General features: G+C 48.0%; 1 protein-coding gene across 1 annotated transcript; it reads right to left on the minus strand.

The window, feature by feature from the left end:
* Positions 1-6676: 6676 nt before the first annotated feature.
* LOC134199452 (uncharacterized) lies at positions 6677-13306 on the minus strand. The gene is made up of 2 exons (XM_062670364.1): positions 12665-13306; positions 6677-6754 (listed from the first exon to the last, which is right to left on the minus strand). The coding sequence occupies exons 1-2, from the start codon at positions 13304-13306 to the stop codon at positions 6677-6679; spliced, it is 720 nt and encodes a 239-aa protein (XP_062526348.1).
* Between the last annotated feature and the right edge of the window lie 5323 nt (positions 13307-18629).

The following is an 18629-nucleotide window of genomic DNA, read 5'->3' on the forward strand; positions in this document are numbered from 1 at the left end:
AAGGTCTCAAGTTACAACGGCTGCCCCACCCTTCAAACCGAAACGCATTACTGCTTCACGGCAGAAATAGGCGGGGCGGTGGTACCTACCCGTGCGGACTCACAAGAGGTCCTACCACCAGTAATTACGCAAATTATAATTTTGCGGGTTTGATTTTTATTGCACGATGTTATTCCTTCACCGTGGAAGTCAATCGTGGACATTTGTTAAGTACGTATTTCATTAGAAAAATTGGTACCCGCCAGCGAGATTCGAACACCGATGCATCGCTACATACGAATGCACCGGACGTCTTATCCTTTAGGCCACGACGACTTCTACTTGTTTGACGATTTTAAAATGGATTTCCCACATGCAGTAGGTGTAGATTAAGACGCGGTATCTGGCTTAATTTATACATGAGCTTCTATTGACATATATATCACCTACCATTCATAGTATTCATATAGCAAGTGGATTCACCTTAGGAAATGGAGAAATTAAAGTTGAATGAACTTGAGAAAAACTAAAAACATTATTGTTGCATCTAGAAACCGGAACCCGTGGTTGCTTCACGACACAAATAGGCAGAAAGAGGGTGATGGATATTCATTTAACATCTTGATATAATGAAACACCGTTGCCTTTAAAAATAGGACATCAGTCAATTAATCTACTCATCAGTATCTAGCTAAAATCAGCGACCGATGTAGTATCTATGTATCAATGTGCTCACTGTGCTCACTGTGCTCACAGTACTCAGTTTACTCCATTTCGGAGAGTTATTCTTATTCTTACGTTTCTTTCCCTTTCTACTTTTAGTACATACAGATATTTAGAACATAGAGACACGCCGGATTTTACTGTTTTATTATATTATTTATTGCTGTATTAATTCAAATAACTGTACAGTCAGGTGATTATCCTCCATTAGAGCAGTAGCAGGAAGATATAATTAATGTTCCGTTCGACTCCGGCCAGTGATTTTATCAATACATTTAATTGGAAAGGAAACGACGTCACGAGATAATGAGCATAATGATGGAGCGATTATGATCATATGAACACTGTTTATCTGGTTAGTGCCGAAGAGAGCGGCTGTGGGAGATTTTACATATGATATTGTTGTCGTTAGTGGTAATCCTTCTGGTGACCGATCGCTCTGGTGGTACGGAACCACCCAGTCTGCGCAACAAAGAAGATTAAAAACAGCAGTGACATTGTTGGTGACCAAAGTTCAAAGAATGGATGAAATTAAATAAATATAATAAAATGCAATATCCGGGATTCAGTGCTATCTTTACATAAACTAAGGTCCAGAGCTGCTCGACCGAGACATTAAGGTACAAATATTAGCTAACTATTATGTCTTACGATGTTCCTCTAAAATTTGCGAGTGATCAAATATTAACTTTGTTCATTGTTTCAGCATTGTTTACACGGAGCCTTATTTAATAACATTGTTTCTGCTCCGCTACCTGCTTTATGAAGAGAATGAACTATCGCTGAGGTGATTTTGAACCGGTTCAGACTTGATCTAGTTCCTCGGTAACATGCATGTGCCACAATTCCAAGGTTTCAAACTAGTTTCCGTCTTCATGGAAGACCGCCCACGTCCACCCTATCCCCAAGAAGGGTGACCGGTCGGACCCGTCGAGCTATAGGCCTATCGCGATAACTTCCTTGCTTTCCAAGGTGATGGAGCGAATAATAAATACACAACTCCTGAAGTATCTTGAGGATCGCTAGCTGATCAGTGACCGACAGTACGGTTTCCGTCACGGTCGCTCAGCTGGCGATCTTCTTGTATACCTTACTCACAGGTGGGCTGAAACCTTGGAGAGCAAGGGCGAGGCTCTTGCTGTGAGCCTTGATGTCGCGAAGGCCTTCGACAAGGTCTGGCATAGGGCACTTCTATCGAAGCTACCATCTTACGGAATTCCCGAGGGACTCTGCAAGTGGATCGCTAGCTTTTTGGATGGGCGGAGCATCACGGTCGTTGTAGACGGTGACTGCTCTGATACCATGACCATTAACGCTGGCGTTCCACAAGGTTCGGTGCTCTCCCCCACGCTTTTCATCCTGTATATCAATGACATGCTGTCTATTGATGGCATGCATTGCTATGCGGATGACAGCACGGGGGATGCGCGATATATCGGTCATCAGAGTCTCTCTCGGAGCGTGGTGCAAGAGAGACGATCAAAACTTGTGTCTGAAGTGGAGAACTCTCTGGGGCGAGTCTCCGAATGGGGTGAATTGAACTTGGTTCAATTCAACCCGATAAAGACACAAGTTTGCGCGTTCACTGCGAAGAAGGACCCCTTTGTCATGGCGCCGCAATTCCAAGGAGTATCCCTGCAACCTTCCGAGAGTATCGGGATACTTGGGGTCGACATTTCGAGCGATGTCCAGTTTCGGAGTCATTTGGAAGGCAAAGCCAAGTTGGCGTCCAAAATGCTGGGAGTCCTCAATAGAGCAAAGCGGTACTTCACGCCTGGACAAAGACTTTTGCTTTATAAAGCACAAGTCCGGCCTCGCATGGAGTACTGCTCCCATCTCTGGGCCGGGGCTCCCAAATACCAGCTTCTTCCATTTGACTCCATACAGAAGAGGGCCGTTCGGATTGTCGATAATCCCATTCTCACGGATCGTTTGGAGCCTCTGGGTCTGCGGAGGGACTTCGGTTCCCTCTGTATTCTGTACCGTATGTTCCATGGGGAGTGCTCTGAGGAATTGTTCGAGATGATACCGGCATCTCGTTTTTACCATCGCACCGCCCGCCACCGGAGTAGAGTTCATCCATACTACCTGGAGCCACTGCGGTCATCCACAGTGCGTTTCCAGAGGTCTTTTTTGCCACGTACCATCCGGCTATGGAATGAGCTCCCCTCCACGGTGTTTCCCGAGCGCTATGACATGTCCTTCTTCAAACGAGGCTTGTGGAGAGTATTAAGCGGTAGGCAGCGGCTTGGCTCTGCCCCTGGCATTGCTGAAGTCCATGGGCGACGGTAACCACTCACCATCAGGTGGGCCGTATGCTCGTCTGCCTACAAAGGCAATAAAAAAAATAAAAAAGCCACGTAAGTTTTTTCGTTATTCTGGAAGTTAAAATACTTTATAGATGTAATATGAAATAATTATATTTGTTGCTTCAGATGGGCTTAGACGGGAACGAGCTCATGGCCGGCCTGGTGTTCAGTGGTCACTGGAAGCACGGACATTAAATTCAAGTCTCATTTATTTCGCCGCCAAAATTAAGAAGGTAGTCGCTTCTACCCATGCACGTTCACAACACACGATTTTGCTTGAAGCTTTATATTTTTTCTACAGATTCTCAATTAGTACTAAATCAAGCACATTTCCCTTACAATTTTTATAATGGAGATAAAAGTTCATAGAGGGTGTAATTCGTAGGGTTCACTGATAAAAATCATGACGCAAAAAAAAGCATTCTTCAGCAAAAAGCATTTGTTAATGGTTAAGTCAAAAGAATCTTGACTTAACCATTAACAAATGCTTCACCACCGTTGCTTACTTTAACACTTAACGGTCAATTAAATACTTCTAAATAAAACTCTGCAAATACTAAGGAAACTCAGATGCGAAACTTCAAGTTAAGTTTATTAATAATTTCTTGATTCTCAAACGCTGGCATCAATGGATGAAATATTTGAACACGAAATAATAAAACTGAAATAATGAACGCGAGACTAAACTACAAAGAGGTTGAAGTCGTTACGTTGACACACGGACGCAGCTCCCGCAAGCCTCACTGAGTGCTTACTTGTCTAACGCCTAATTCTATGTATATATTCACATTTCCCCTGACATTTCGTTTCCTTATTTTCTAAACCACCTGAGTACATAGTTAATTACTTATTAGTTACATAGATCCCTGAATACGTAATACGTAACTATTACACTGTGATTCTGCCGGTGACGGGCGTTGTCCTCCGGAGACACTCCACAGAAGGCTGCGTGGGATGAACACACAATGAAGCTTAGAAAAGTACCTAGATACTATTAGCCTTTCAAATTATACCCTTTAGTCATGGTATTAATTAAGTGAAAGTTGTATAGAAACTGCGTACTATTTCTACCTACTGACTGTGTGTATGTTTATCAATTTATTGTATTCATGGATGATCATTATTCATGTTGCTTGTATCACTCCCTAGTCCAAACTAGGAACTAACAGTCGATTTGCAGTCGCGTCCGTCGCATATACCTACGAGTATCATAAGATCATTATGTTAAGTACAGTAAGGTTCTACCTCCTCCACCACCACGACTTACACTTTCATTTGATCGTAAATGAAGTACCTCAACGTTCTGTTGAATAACATTTCCGTCGTTTAAACTTTTATTTGGTAATTTATTGCATCGATCTTGTTTCGGAAAGCTATTTTATTGAGCAATAAGGCTTAAATAAAGAAACCGGCTAACTACTAAGACAAGAAGTTTAATAAGAAGAAGAATAAGAAGTTTCGTGAAATTTTCATTTAAATTCTGAGGTGTACATTCAAGATTCATAAAAAACTTTGTAGAGTAAAAGTTCTTGATACAGCCTAATTGAATTTTGTGATTATTATGTTTGTCTCTGAGCTAAGAAAAAAGAGAGTATAAAGATGTAGAAGATATTGTTGTCAATTAGCAACATAAGTAAGTCCAGAAGACCAGATAACATCCCTACAGAACTTTTGAAAACCTGCGTCCCTGGGCTGACACCAGCACTAATGCGTTTGAATCACCTCTCCTATACAACCAACAAGGATTCGTCTTCATAGAAGACAGAGGGTGACCTGTCGGGCCCATCGAGCTACAGGCCTATCGCGATAACTTGCTTGTTTTTCAAAATGATGAAGACATCTTTTCTGCCACGCGCCATCCAGCTTTCGAATGCCCCTGGCATTGCTGACGTCCACGAGCAACAGTAACATCTCAAAATCAAGCGGACCGTGTGGATAGTGAGTTGATGGCATATGTTGAGGTGCCTAGAAGGGCAACAAAAAAAAACCATTCTAGAAGATGACGTACCTAACCGACTTTCCGCATTCGATCTCATCACTTCTCAATGTGAAAATCATTCGATTTACATTTATTTTTCCAATAAATAAATGGATGGACGTATCAACGAACAACATTAGTACGGAATACGTTCGCCAACATGTGAGGCTTCATTAAAAGAGACGAAGAGAGTTGAGATGTACCGGAAGGGCGCTCAAGGCTCCATTGTGCCGGAAATAGACGCCGCGCGCTCCGGGCCCTGGTTGCGACGAGCGTCATCTAATTTCACAGAATCGCTATTTTAGTCCCTATTCATTTCTGACGCGAAGTAACTAAGGGTTGGAGTTTCAGACTCCAATTGACATTTCCAATGTGGTGCTCTAGTAGGATGTTATGTATACTGCATACTGTGGACTACCACGAGTACAAATTAATCAATACTACAAGAATTCCATATCACAAGGATTCGGATATACCATGTGGTCTCTAAGGCATAGTCTGGAAAAGCTTCTCATTCTTGGTCAAGTGGAGGAGAAACGAGCCAAAGGCAAGACGCCAACAAGATGGTCGGACACTATAAAGAGGACAGTTAGAGGCAGCATCCGATCATCATCCACCAATCCAGCGGCTATCCGTGCCCCTGGCGTTGCTGACTTCTATGAACGACAAGATTACTTACCATTAGGTGGACCTGTTTTTTTATTTGGAATGAAAGGATTGCGGCTGGTCCAGAGACCTCGCCGCCTGGCCGGGGCAGAGGGCGAACGGGCTTAGCCAAGAGGGGGTCGTCTGCTCACAGTGACAAATGAAAATTAAAATATCTCAAGTCTCTAGTTCTTTTTGTTTTTATTGCCCTTATAGGCAGACGAGCATACGGCCCACCTGATGGCGAGTGGTTACCGTCGCCTATGGACTTCAGCAATGCCAGGGGCAGAGCCGCTGCCTACCTAGTTTGGCAACCGAATTCGGTGATGTCCACGAGCATCAGTATCAGGCTCACCCCAAACGGTTCGCAAGCTCTATGTTAGTAAAATTCTATGAAATAAACTGAATTAGAATATAAGGAAAATTCTTCAATAGCAGATAAACGCATACCAAAGTTATTCACAACATTTATCACAAAGACAGCGTGCCAAGTAACCGAATATTAAAAAATGATAATGTTTTTGTTATTATAATGAATGTTTCATGAATAGATCACTGAAGAATTCTGACTTTGACCTCGTAATGGGGAACCAAGTTATGCCTGATCACTGTTCTGACTGGTGGCGCCCGTACGACTTGACACCTCGCGCTGTCCCTTTCTAACGCGGTGAAGCGACGGATTTCGGATGAAAGACAACCTAGCCGTATTCTCTCAGTATTTCATATTTATCACAATTGTATAGAATAACCAAAGACAATATTGAGGACCGCCTTGCATGGGGTGATTCAGTTCTCCCGATATGTCCCACACACCCCACACCCACCCTAAGCGCGGGGACCTTGTAGGAGGATCGGCCCCGGGCTCGAAAAAAAAAAACCCTCGATATTCGAACCTATACTACGAGTACAATAGCAGCTGTGGCCGCCAACTCGCAACTCGACATTCGGTAGATCACTCCACCGCGATACGACCACACTCTCCGCTGAGTGCGAAACCTCATACGACGCATCGTTCTGTAAGACTGCACATCCAATACTTTGCTTAATCAGGACTTAACGTTGTGCTACAGTCGACTGGCCACATCACAGGCTGCGCCGCGCCTCCCACTTTCGGGATTATCTGTAAAACAATACCAAAACCATAACGTCATGAACCGCCTAGTCAACATCAGCAGCAGTTCAATCGAGATTCAACCTCACTCCACACCCGGCGGACCGTGGTAATGTCCAATAAATGTCTTCTATTAAAGTTGTAATGAATATGGCGACGTCTAATCACTAAAGTTCCGAGAGCGAAGTGATCTATAAAACGATTTGTTGTCGTCGAGATGATAATCTCAGTTTGGATAATTAGTAAAGTTGCCGCCATCGCTCGGGTGGGGCGACGCTCTCCTCACTAATATTAATGCTTATTGCTATTCATTGAAGACTGTTGCTGTCTATTTGATAAACAAAATACCAATTACGGAGCCAACTACGGAGTCATTATTTTCTGAGTTCCAAGTTATTTACATGCTAATCGTGTGTGGCTCTTGAATACGAATGTAAGTATTATGTATGGGCTGCTGTGCTCCCCCTCGCAGCTCGCACGTCGAGCATACATGAGACTAGAGACGGTCGGTCCGTCCCGTCGGTGATCACATGCTCTACGTGTCTCTGTCGTTATCTTTAAATTTCCATTAAAATTAATCGAATTACGATTCCCAGCATTACCAGTATCCGTCAGTTACCGGTGCGATAGTCAAAGGCTCTAATGATTGTGGAAATAGCCTCTCCTCCGGCTACACGCTACAGTTGACTCTGGTTATCATCTTTTTTTATGATTTAAGGATTACTTGTGGTCCAGAGGTCTCTCCAGTTTTACCAGGAGAGGTAGGTGAGTAAAGGCTCAGCCAGGAGTGATGGGATTAGCTAACAGCTACCCGAGCGCCTCCAAAGGAGACCTAACAAACAACCCAAGAGCAGCTGTTTCGAGAATGAATATACTACCGGATCGCGATCCGCTAAGAAGATCCCGCGAGAAAGTCAGTGGGCTGGTGCATGGGGGTCATCATCTGTGGCACTTGAGTCACCAGGGCTTCGCCCTCGTGCGTTCATAATATATATCCCTAGTACGACTCTTCACCTTAATTTCTAACCCCTTAAACCTCCAACTAATTCGTTTTCTAATAATAAATAGTATATATAATACTGACCTTAATATTAGAGTAGGTCTGAGGCGTGTGCCTCACTAACGAAACATCCCTTTACCTCAAACGACCGCAGAGATCTTTAGAATTCCTGCAATTCTCTTCTGCAAAGCTATATCGTGAAGGTAAGGCGCTATATTTTATATTAAACATTTTCTATGAAAGTGTTGATATCCGAGACATGAAGGGAGTGCTCAGTGCTTTCTGCGATAGTGTATTGTTCTGTTTGATTGTTTGTACGCGTATAGTTGAGTACGCGGCGGCAGTACATCGCTCTATACTAGATCCGGTGACACAAATCACTTAACCTTTGCATCGCACATATAAAAGCATGACTTTAAGAAAGATAGAACCAAGAAATCATTTTGTTTGTATATTCGATAACAGTTTCTAGAACAATAAGTGTAGTTGCCCAAAAAGTTGGTAAATTCACAAAATTATCACTAACAAATAAAGCAAAATCATAAAACATCATGCCCGTCTTTTTCTTTATTTTACTTGAGCATTAAGGTTGAATACTTATGAACATACGAGACTTCATTCAGCAGATAAAAACAAGCTGAAATAGCCTCTCAATGCTATCAGCATAAGTAGGAAAAAAAAAGAAAAAAAATCTTAATAAATTTTTTGACATCAACTAATCTGAGCTATAAATTACTTTTTTTATATAACCCAGCTTATAAATTTTAATAAAAACACACAGTAAGACAGTAAAACATCATTTAACATCGAAGATAACGTCAACTATTTCCAGTTTAACACCATTATTTTCAGGTGTTTCTTTTCGATAGTAGAGAAAAGAATAAAACAAATAATACATTTGAGCCTCACTTACTGAACGATCGCTCACTTGAAGTTCCGTTTGAGAGCCTCAAAGTGCATCTCATCGGAACGCACCCGGAGTGCCCTCGCACTCTCTGCTCGAAGCGACCTCTGATTCACCTTATCTCACAACTAATACTATCTTCTAAGAAAAACGAACCAAACTGGGATAATCTATGAGACCACAATATAGTTCACTTAGTCCCTTCTCAGTGCAAATAAACTTTTTCTCCTACCTACGCCGAAAGTTCGGTTTTCCTCCCGCTATACAGGGAAGAAAGTCTAACTTTTTCTCCCGTTGTACAGGAAAGAAAGTGTAGAGAGAAGAAGGGTCGTCGTACCCCCTTTCGGGGGCACGGAACGGGCCTCGGGGCAAACCCCACTACCCGGGCTGAAACTCCCTGCCATCATAGGGCAGGGGTGAAATGATGCAGGGAGGACTTGGGGATAGGTACGCTGTTCGCTGCGTGTTCGGCGGCAATTTACATCTATATATACTTATATATAATACGATGGGCAGTCTGGTGACGGCTCGATGCCCGCGGCGGTGACACCCCGGCGCCGGCTGCTGTCCTCTGCTTCCTAAAGCTAAGATTTTTTTTTTTTTTTTTTCCTTACTGACTAACTACAAGCTAACTAAAACTAAACTACACTACTATTTACAACAGCACCAGGACAACAGTCAGCGGATACGAGGGGCCCGCCACCGGCCCCATGCCGCGGCCCCGCCTCTACAAATCAGAGGGGGAGCCGCGGCACTAGTAAGGCGCTCACCCGCTCCGGGCTCCCCAGAAGGGGAAATCCTTCACGGGGAGGGGACGACTTAAAACACTCCCCAAACGGGGGAGTGGTCCACCCTCGGGGGTGGAAAATGGGTCCCCATAGGGGGGCACCCCAACAATGTGGGGGGAAATGAAGAGTGTGGACAGCTCAGTCCCATGGGGACACTCATTATGAGCACTCCCATATCACTCCGATTAAGCCGACTATCTTACCATAGCCGGGGGTTCCAGTAGCTCCCTTGGTAGCGCCAGACCATCAGGTGGTCTAGCGTACAAGGGAGCTAAGTTGTGGAGATGCTCGTGGGGTCCACCGTCAGCCCGCTCGTAAAGATTACGAGCTAGCCTCCGGATGAACTCCTCGAGCGACTCCATATCCAGATCCCGGGCGATTACGGCATTACTGACGTAACGCCCTGCTCCGACTATCGTACGAAGAGCCAGATTCTGCTGGGCCTGTAACTTCACCCGCGTGACCTGCGGGATGAGGTGATACCAGGCCGCAGCTGCGTACGTGATACGGGAACGGACATACGTCTTATAAATGCCGAGCTTAGTCCTGACCGGCAACCTGGAGGCCAACACCGGCCGGAGGAGGAATCTCGCGTAGCGAGCGGCCGCCAACGCCGACATGGCGTGGGTGGTCATCCTCAAACTCCGGTCGATATCGACCCCCAAGTACCGGACGCTGGATCTAAACTCGACATTAGCGCCACGGAGACTGAGCTGTCCCGGGACGACTCTTGTGCGGACCGGACCGAAGAGAATAGCCGCGGTCTTCCCCACGTTGACCGCGACCCTCCATCGGTCCAGCCACTGGGGCAGTAAGTCCAATAACCTCTGCATCCTCGAAATGGCCGCAGAGGGGAAGTTGGATGACGCGAAGTAGGCGCTGTCGTCGGCAAACAGCGCCAACTTCACGTCGGCTTCCCACGCTTCGAGGTTGCCCTCGAGCGTGGGAATGAAGTCGTCGTGGCCTAAAGGATAAGACGTCCGGTGCATTCGTTGTTGCGATGCACCGGTGTTCGAATCCCGCAGGCGGGTACCAATTTTTCGAATGAAATACGTACTTAACAAATGTTCACGATTGACTTCCACGGTGAAGGAATAACATCGTGTAATAAAAATCAAACCCGCAAAATTATAATTTGCGTAATCACTGGTGGTAGGACCTATTGTGAGTCCGCACGGGTAGGTACCACCGCCCTGCCTATTTCTGCCGTGAAGCAGTAATGCGTTTCGGTTTGAAGGGTGGGGTAGCCGTTGTAACTATACTGAGACCTTAGAACTTATATCTCAAGGTGGGTGGCGCATTTACGTTGTAGATGTCTATGGGCTCCAGTAACCACTTAACACCAGGTGGGCTGTGAGCTCGTCCACCAATCTAAGCAATAAAAAAAAAAAAAAAAAAAATATCGTTGGTATAGAGAGCGTAGAGGAATGGTGCCAGGACGCTCCCCTGCGGAACTCCGGCAGTAACTGGGCGCACCGACGACTTGGCGCCCTCGACCGCGACAAGGAAGGATCTTCCCTCCAGGTACGACCCCAGCAGTCGCACGTAGGCGTGCTGGAGGTCCGTGTTCTGCAACAGCTTGTGGATCAGTCCCGCATGCCAGACACGGTCGAAGGCCTTCTCGATGTCGAGAAAGACTGCGGCCGTGTACTGGCGCGCGTTGGACCGATCCGCCAAGTGATGCATGACGCGGACCAATTGCAGCGTTGTCGAGTGACCGCTACGAAACCCGAATTGCTCGGGTCTGAGAAGGATGTGCGGCGACATCCTTCTCAGCAGCAGCCGCTCGAACAACTTGCCCACGTGCGACAGCAACGTGATCGGACGATAACTGGAGGGATTTCTTCTGTCCTTGCCGGGTTTGGGCAAGGCGATAACCTTGCCCAATTTCCAAATTCCCGGGAAGTGTCCTGTGGACAGAATGGAGTTGAACAGCCGTGTCATATATGACACGACCGTTTCAGGGAAGTGGAAAAAAGCGAGGGAGGGAATACCGTCCTCGCCCGGCGCCTTGCGCCTCTTCATCCGCTTGATGATGAGGCGCAATTCGCTGGGAGTGATAAGATCACCATCTCCCAACGGTGGCACCGGGGAGGAGAGTAGGCTTGCTACGCCCTCTTCCACCGATTGGTGGAATGCGGCCTCTGAGGGTGCAGAGTCATTTGGAGCGAACTGCCGCTCCAGCATTTCGGCCAGGATATCGGCGCGGGCCTGAGCCGAGAAGCATCGGTTGCCCCTCTCCTTTAGATGGGCCGGGAGTATACCTCTGGGCTCGCCGCTGGGCACAAGAGTCGTCGCCTGGTCGATCGCTCCCCTGATGGAGTCAACAAGGCGGGTTGCCGCATCGTCGACCCCATCAGAGGTGTTGGGGTCCTGAATCACGGGACGGTCGACTAGTCGTCTCTTAAAGAGCTCCCAGTCGACCTTCGGTCGTAGGGGCGAGGTCGCAACCCGGGTGAGCCCCATTCCCAGTGTCACCAGGATAGGGAGATGTGGGGTACCCAGGTCGTACAGTGCCTCGATCGTTACGGGGCACCGTAGCCCCTTGTGCACACACACATCCAGCACATCGGGCTGATAGCGCGCGGCGGTCGGGATGTGTGTAGGGTTCGTCGGGGCCGACCACGGAGTAGTCGCCCCTATCGGCATCTTCTAACAGCCGCCTGCCCACTGCTGAGTTAAGTCGGGAGCCCCACGCGACGTGCTTCGCGTTGAGGTCCCCGACCAGCAGAGCTGGGCGGCTGTCATGATTCAGGGCCCGTCTTATGTCCTCAGGGTGGAATTCAGGCCCCGGGGGTCTATACGCGGCATAAATCCGCATATCTCCCCCCGAGGTGTGTACCCTCACACCGACTGACCTTGTCGATGTGAAGGACAGCAAATCCAACTGATCATGTACCACGTCCCGCCTGACGAGGGCCGCAGTGCCCCTGAACGGCCGCCCGGCAGGGGTAAGCTCGTCACGTCGGTACATGAAGTAGTTTGGAATCCTGAACGCATCCTGAGGACGTAGCTTGGTCTCGCCCAGGAGCACAACCTCTGGGTTGTACTCCTGGGCGAGAACAAGCAGGTCGTTCTTTCGGGACTTTATCCCGTCGGGGTTCCAATAAATGATGCGCAGCTCCTGGCTAGCCATTGAACTGCGCAATCATTTGGTAGAACCCCTACAGGAGCGCCCCGAAGGGACTGGCTCCCGAGGCGATCTCACGGATTACTCCGGAGATCACCTCGGACAATTTCTCCCACAGAGCAAGCAGCCATGCAGCAAAGCCGGCAGGCTGGGAGGCCTGTCGACCGCTGCGGCGCTCGCGTTGAGGGCGGGGGGGAAGGGGGGGCTGGCTGTTCAAGTCATGTTTGCCTTCGGCCGGATGGGCTGTAGGCAGTGGTTGGCTTGATGTCTGTTGGGCAGTATGGGGGGCCTCGGAGACCTCCATGGTTTCTGTGTTAGTTCGTGGGGGTTCTGGCACTATAGGCTCAGGTATTTCCCTTAGTCGCTCTCTTTCCTCCCTTTTTTTTTGTTTCTTTTTGATCTTTTTCCTTTTATTTTTCTCCCTTTTGGTGGACGTAGGGCCGCTAGTTGGGCGTGGTTCGGGTAATGGTTCACCAGCAGAGGTACGACCACGGGGAGTAGGAGTGGGTTTGGGTTTAATTGTCTGCCGTGGTGGGTTGGCCTGTGCCATCAGCGTAGACGCCGATGGCAGTGCCTCCACCACCACAGCAGACGGAGTGGAGTGGGAAGGGGGAGGGGGCTGGGAAGATTTCCCTTTCCCCTTCCCCTTCAATTTTGCTACTGGTACTGAAGCCGGAAGAGCTGTACTCCCGGCCCGAGGCGCCTGTGGAGCAGGAGGAGGGACGGTTACTCCCATCATCCTGGCCCGTTTGCGGAAGACCGCACACCGTCTGTCGACGGCGGCGTGGTCCTTCCCGCAGTTGCACAGGAGAACGGGCCGTCCCTCGGCCTCGGGCAGTCCGCTACGATGTGCTTCCCGGCACACATTACGCAACGGACCGCACGATGACAGTTGTAGGAGGCGTGTCCGAAGGCCTGGCAGCGATGACACTGCGCAGGCCCTCGGATTGGACGCCATCCTTCAACCGTCACCCCTGGCAGGTACAGCAGTTCGTTGACTGCGTACAAGCGGGCAAGGTCGTCCTTCGAGAGGTGGTCCAGGGCTACGTAAAACACGCAGCCCGGACGCCCTCTCTGGGACCTAATGCACCTGGCATATCGAGCCGGGAATCCCAGCTCCTTCAAGGCATTGATGATTTCTGCCTCGTCGGTGTCGGCAGGGAGGCCCCGGACCGCCACCTTCGAAGGCATCTCCTCCGCCAGGGCGTAACAGTACCATTTAATGGTACCGTCCCTGGCAGAGGCCTCCGACAGGTAGGCCTGGACCGCCCTGGGAAAGAAAGTGTAACTTTTCCTCCCTGGGTACTGACAAGTGCGCATGCGTGTTAGTGTCTACGTCTGCTCTCACGCACCTAAAATTCTCCGTCATTGTTGTGCTCGGGTAATTTGCAATATTGTGATTAGTATAAAAGTGAAATAAAAACAAAAGGCAATAAAATTTAATAGTGAAGTATTAAACAAAGATAAGTTCATCACACAATTCTTATTCAATTAGTAGTAGTTTATTTAGAAATAAAAAAAAACAGTTAAATTGTTTTTTTATGAGTATGGGGGGGCTCCGCCCCCTACCTCTTCCCGACCACCGACCTCACCGGAGCTTCGCCCCTGGACCCCGGCTCGGTACTCCACGAACTTTCGGCCTGGTAAGAGAAAAAATAGTATGTGCACCGCGCGAAAAAAGTAGGACATCTCATCAATTTTACATGCCGGAGGAAATGTCCTACTTTTCTCCCTTGGTGCACAATGTACTATACATTTAAATATACCATTGTTTCATAATAAGACTGCACTTCGTAACATTAAAATGTATTTAAATAGTCATCCGTGACCGTGTGTCCTGGTGAGTACTAAATAAAGTTCCTCACAAATATTAAAATATAAAAAGCAGGCACAAAGTTAATCCGAACATACAATTTCAATTGTTCTGGATGTCGGCAACGTGTTTAAATTCATTAACTGGATTTTAGTTTTTCATTGACGATGGTCGACAAACCTTCAATGTATTAGACCTCAAAGGGTTGCCGTAGCTCGTGAACGTTGGAGCAGTATGGCTTTCGAGAGGGCCGCTCAACGGTAGACGCGATCCTTCGCGTGCGGGCCCACTCGGAGCAGGCCGTCTCCAGGGGTGGGGTGGCTTTGGCGATGTCGCTCGACATCGCCAATGCGTTTAACACCCTGCCCTGGTCCGTGATGGGGGGGGGCGCTGGAACGACATGGAGTGCCTCCCTACCTTCGCCGGCTGGTGGGTTCCTACTTGGAGGACAGATCGGTCACGTGTACCGGACACGGTGGGATCCTGCACCGGTTCCCGGTCGTACGCGGTGTTCCACAGGGGTCGGTGCTCGGCTCCCTTTTGTGGAATATCGGGTATGACTGTGTGCTGAGAGGTGCCCTCCTCCCGGCCTTGAGCGTAATCTGTTACGCAGACGACACGTTGGTCGTGGCCCAGGGGGGGGGGGAGTTTTGCTGAGTCTGCCCGTGTGCGATCAATGGCCCTATACGGTGCGCCTGTGTGGGGCCAGTCCCTGGCCGCGGCGGTGGCGAAGCTGCTACAACGGCCGCAACGCGCCATCGCGGTCAGGGTCATCCGTGGTTATCGCACCATCTCCTTTGAGGCGGCGTGTGTACTGGCTGAGACGCCACCTTGGGTTCTGGAAGCGGAAGCGCTCACCGCTGACTATCAGTGGCGGGCTGACCTTCGTGCCCGGGGCGTGGCGCGTCCCAGCCCCAGTGTGGTCAGAGCGCGGAGGGCCCAATCTCGGCGTCCGTGCTGGAGTTATGGTCCAGACGGCTGGCTGATCCTTCGGCTGGTTGTAGGACCGTCGAGGCAATTCGCCCGGTCCGTGTGGATTGGGTTAGTCTTGACAAAGGACGCCTCACTTTCCGGCTCACGCAGGTGCTCACTGGGCATGATTGTTTCGGTGAGTTCCTGCACCGGATCACAGCCGAGCCGACGGCAGAGTGCCACCATTGTGGTTGCGACTTGGACACGGCAGAGCATAGGCTCGTCGCCTGCCCCGCATGGGAGGGGTGGCGCCGTGTCCTCGTCGCAAAAATAGGAAACGACTTGTGGCATCGATGCTCGGCGACGACGAGTCGTGGAAGGCGATGCTCGACTTCTGCGAGTGCACCATCTCGCAGAAGGAGGCGGCAGAGCGCGAGAGAAACGCACAATCCCGCCGCTGTCGAGCGGGGGCCAGAGAGGCGGATCTCGCCCAAGCCCTGGAACTCTAAGTGTTTCGGGTCCCCCTCACATGTCGGTCTGGGGACCGGCGAGGGGGGCCTAAGAAGACGACGTGCAAGCTGTTCTGCACGCGTTTTACGCAAGAGCATCCGGATGATGGAAGACCGGCTATCCTCGACCCACGCTGGTTCTGGTCCAGCGGGGTATTCCGTAGGACAGCTCACTCTAACCGGCGCCATCTAGGCGGGCTTCAGATAGCCTGCCGACCGAGAGGGCTGGTGGTCGTGGCGCCGACGACCGCCAGTCCGGCGTCCCGAGGGGAAGGGTGATGGGAGAGATGTGCTCCGCACTAAGCGCTTCACTTTCCCCCCTTTGCCTTTTCATGTGCTCTATCTATCTCATGCGAAGTTTGGACGTTGGTTGTTGAGCGAGAGGAAGTTTTAGACAGTCCGACTCGAAAAAAAAAAAAAAAAAAGCGCGTGAACATCAGCAATAACAAATGTCTTTAATTCCAGACATAAAATGTATTGATTCCCAATGCTTCTTATAAATTTCCAATCGGTAGATAGGTAGGTAGGCACCAGATTGACTCAGAGCCGAGTAATATAATACATTGAGAGCACAATACGTACACACAAGTGCCACACACCGACAAGCGGTATGCCGCCTCAGTCTGCCGAGCAGTGCGACCCGCTAATTCTCCTGGGCTAATTGCTGCCTGTACAATAATGGTCCAACGTCGGCTCAACGTCGGCTCAATGTCGGTTCTCACACCTCAGTGTCATGCTCTACAACAATCCAACTCTTCACAACTTTGCTGAACTGTGTTGAACTGCACTAAGGACTCGCGAAATTCTCCGGCATTTATTTACAGACAGTGTGTGTACGCGGGCAGGTATGACGTCACAAGTAGGTGGGAGCGAGTGCCGCCCTGCTTAATGGGAATACCCGAGATGCCTCACCGACAGCTGAACCCCTCCGAGCCGCTGCGAAATAGCTTTCATGCATTTTCTCATATTCAATATTTATTGTAATTAATATTATTCAATGTTATAACGTAATACCTATATTTATTTTTTTGTGAAGATAAAATGTGATTAATCTGCTGTATATGAATACCGCCAAGTTGATTACCTGTCCCTCATTGGTTCAAAACTACTCATCGTGCTGGCAAATTACTATTAGTCACGTTTCCGCACAATTATTACTCTCAAGCCCACTGAGCTTCTCGCCAGATCTTTTCAGTGGGTCGCGTTTCCGATTTGAGCCCCGTAAGCTCACCTTCTAGTTCGGTGAATCCAAAATAACCCCTCGAGGGTATTAGAATAGGTAGAGAAAAAAAAATTTTTTTTTATCTCATTATCGATAAGAGACTACTTTCTTCTTCTTCAGAGTTGACATCTTCATTTATCAAGGTCGTCTTTAGTTTTAATTGACTACCTCTCGTCGGGTGAGATGTTGTTGGTCTGTCAACGGTACACATACAAGGCAACCACACCATCCTGCCTCATTCTGTAAGGGGAAGATATTCTATAGCCGTTACTTACAGGTAGGTACCTTACACCTGACCTTGACCTAGAGGGTTATTGTAAAAATGTTCTTGACCATGAGTTCGATTAATGAAGTCAGCATTAGACCTGCCAACTCGTGCACGATCTCCTGTGAACAACCCCAGGGGACCCACACGACGCACGTGTGCGGAGTCAAACAGGTATATCATAAAAGTATAAAAACGAATCAGACGTCATCTGCTAACCCTCACTCTACCAATATTACACGCGAGAATACTATTCAATTGTTAACTTTACCTTTTTTTCCTACCCAGTCGCTATTAGCCTATTCCAAGTATGCGCGCGCTGGTAGGTGAGCTCACGGGCTTCAAATTGAGAGGACTTGCTAAGATTATAGATTATACGGAGTTTACATTACATTAATTAATGTCATGCATGTTGAACTCAGTTTCACGAAAGTCTTTTCCATATGTACGAAGTAATTTCGTAAAAAAAAAATTCGCGAAATCCACAGTATCGCAGTAACCGTGGCGCCATCAGCATCAAAGCTCTATTTTGCTATATTCAATGTAGCTAAAGAAATGCTTATATATAAACTTAAAGACTATCAAGAAAAAAATACGTTGGTAGATTCGAGGATGATTAACTAGATGGTATTTAGGTGCAATGAAGTTAGTCTCTGAATTAGCAGATGAAGATCCTGAGAGCTATAACAAATATTTTCGAATGAGTGAAGATAATTTTAATTTTATACTGTAGGTGTTTCGAGTCCCAGAAACACTCTTGTCGCTGATATTCATTAATGAATTATATATTTTGATCTGTACTCCATCGTTGGTTTGCCTTTTTCAACGCTTGAAGTGCGCGCGAGCTACAAATACACACGTCCGCACAGTGCAGGCCCTTTCGCGACACTAGTTTCACGCCGCGTCTACACCGTGAAATTAGTTGCATGACAGTAATTTCACCAAAATATCGCGCAGGGCACGAAACTAATTTGCATGCATGAAATTAATGCATGCATTACGAAAATATTAAATTACACATGAAACTGTTGGTAAAACTAATGTCACGAAATTAATTTCATGCCACTAATTCCGTAATGTAAATTCCCCCTTAGCTCTAGCAAGAGCAGTGCTTCGCTGAATCTACCACCGGATCGGAATCGTGACCCGCTGACAAGATAATCTTCGTGGGTTGTGTCTATGGGCGAGGTTTCACGTCAAACTCTACGTATTCGACGAGAACGGTGACCAGTGCTAAGAAAGTCTCACATACACCGCGCGCCCCCTAGGCGCGGAGACCTCGTAGGAGGTTCGGCCCCTGCCACGAAAAAAAAAAAAAAGCCTGTAAGACTACATTAATCG

The sequence above is a fragment of the Bombyx mori genome, chromosome 10 (assembly GCF_030269925.1).
Source record: "Bombyx mori chromosome 10, ASM3026992v2".
Taxonomy (NCBI): Eukaryota; Metazoa; Arthropoda; class Insecta; order Lepidoptera; family Bombycidae; genus Bombyx; species Bombyx mori.

What these genes read in the sequence shown, in the direction of transcription:
- LOC134199452 (XM_062670364.1), bottom strand. Translation starts at nt 13,306, where the DNA reads ATGATGGGAGTAACCGTCCCTCCTCCTGCTCCACAGGCGCCTCGGGCC. An exon ending in TGTGGGAGAAATTGTCCGAG is followed by an intron (nt 6,755 to 12,664) that starts GTGATCTCCGGA and finishes ATTGTTTTACAG; the next exon opens with ATAATCCCGAAAGTGGGAGG.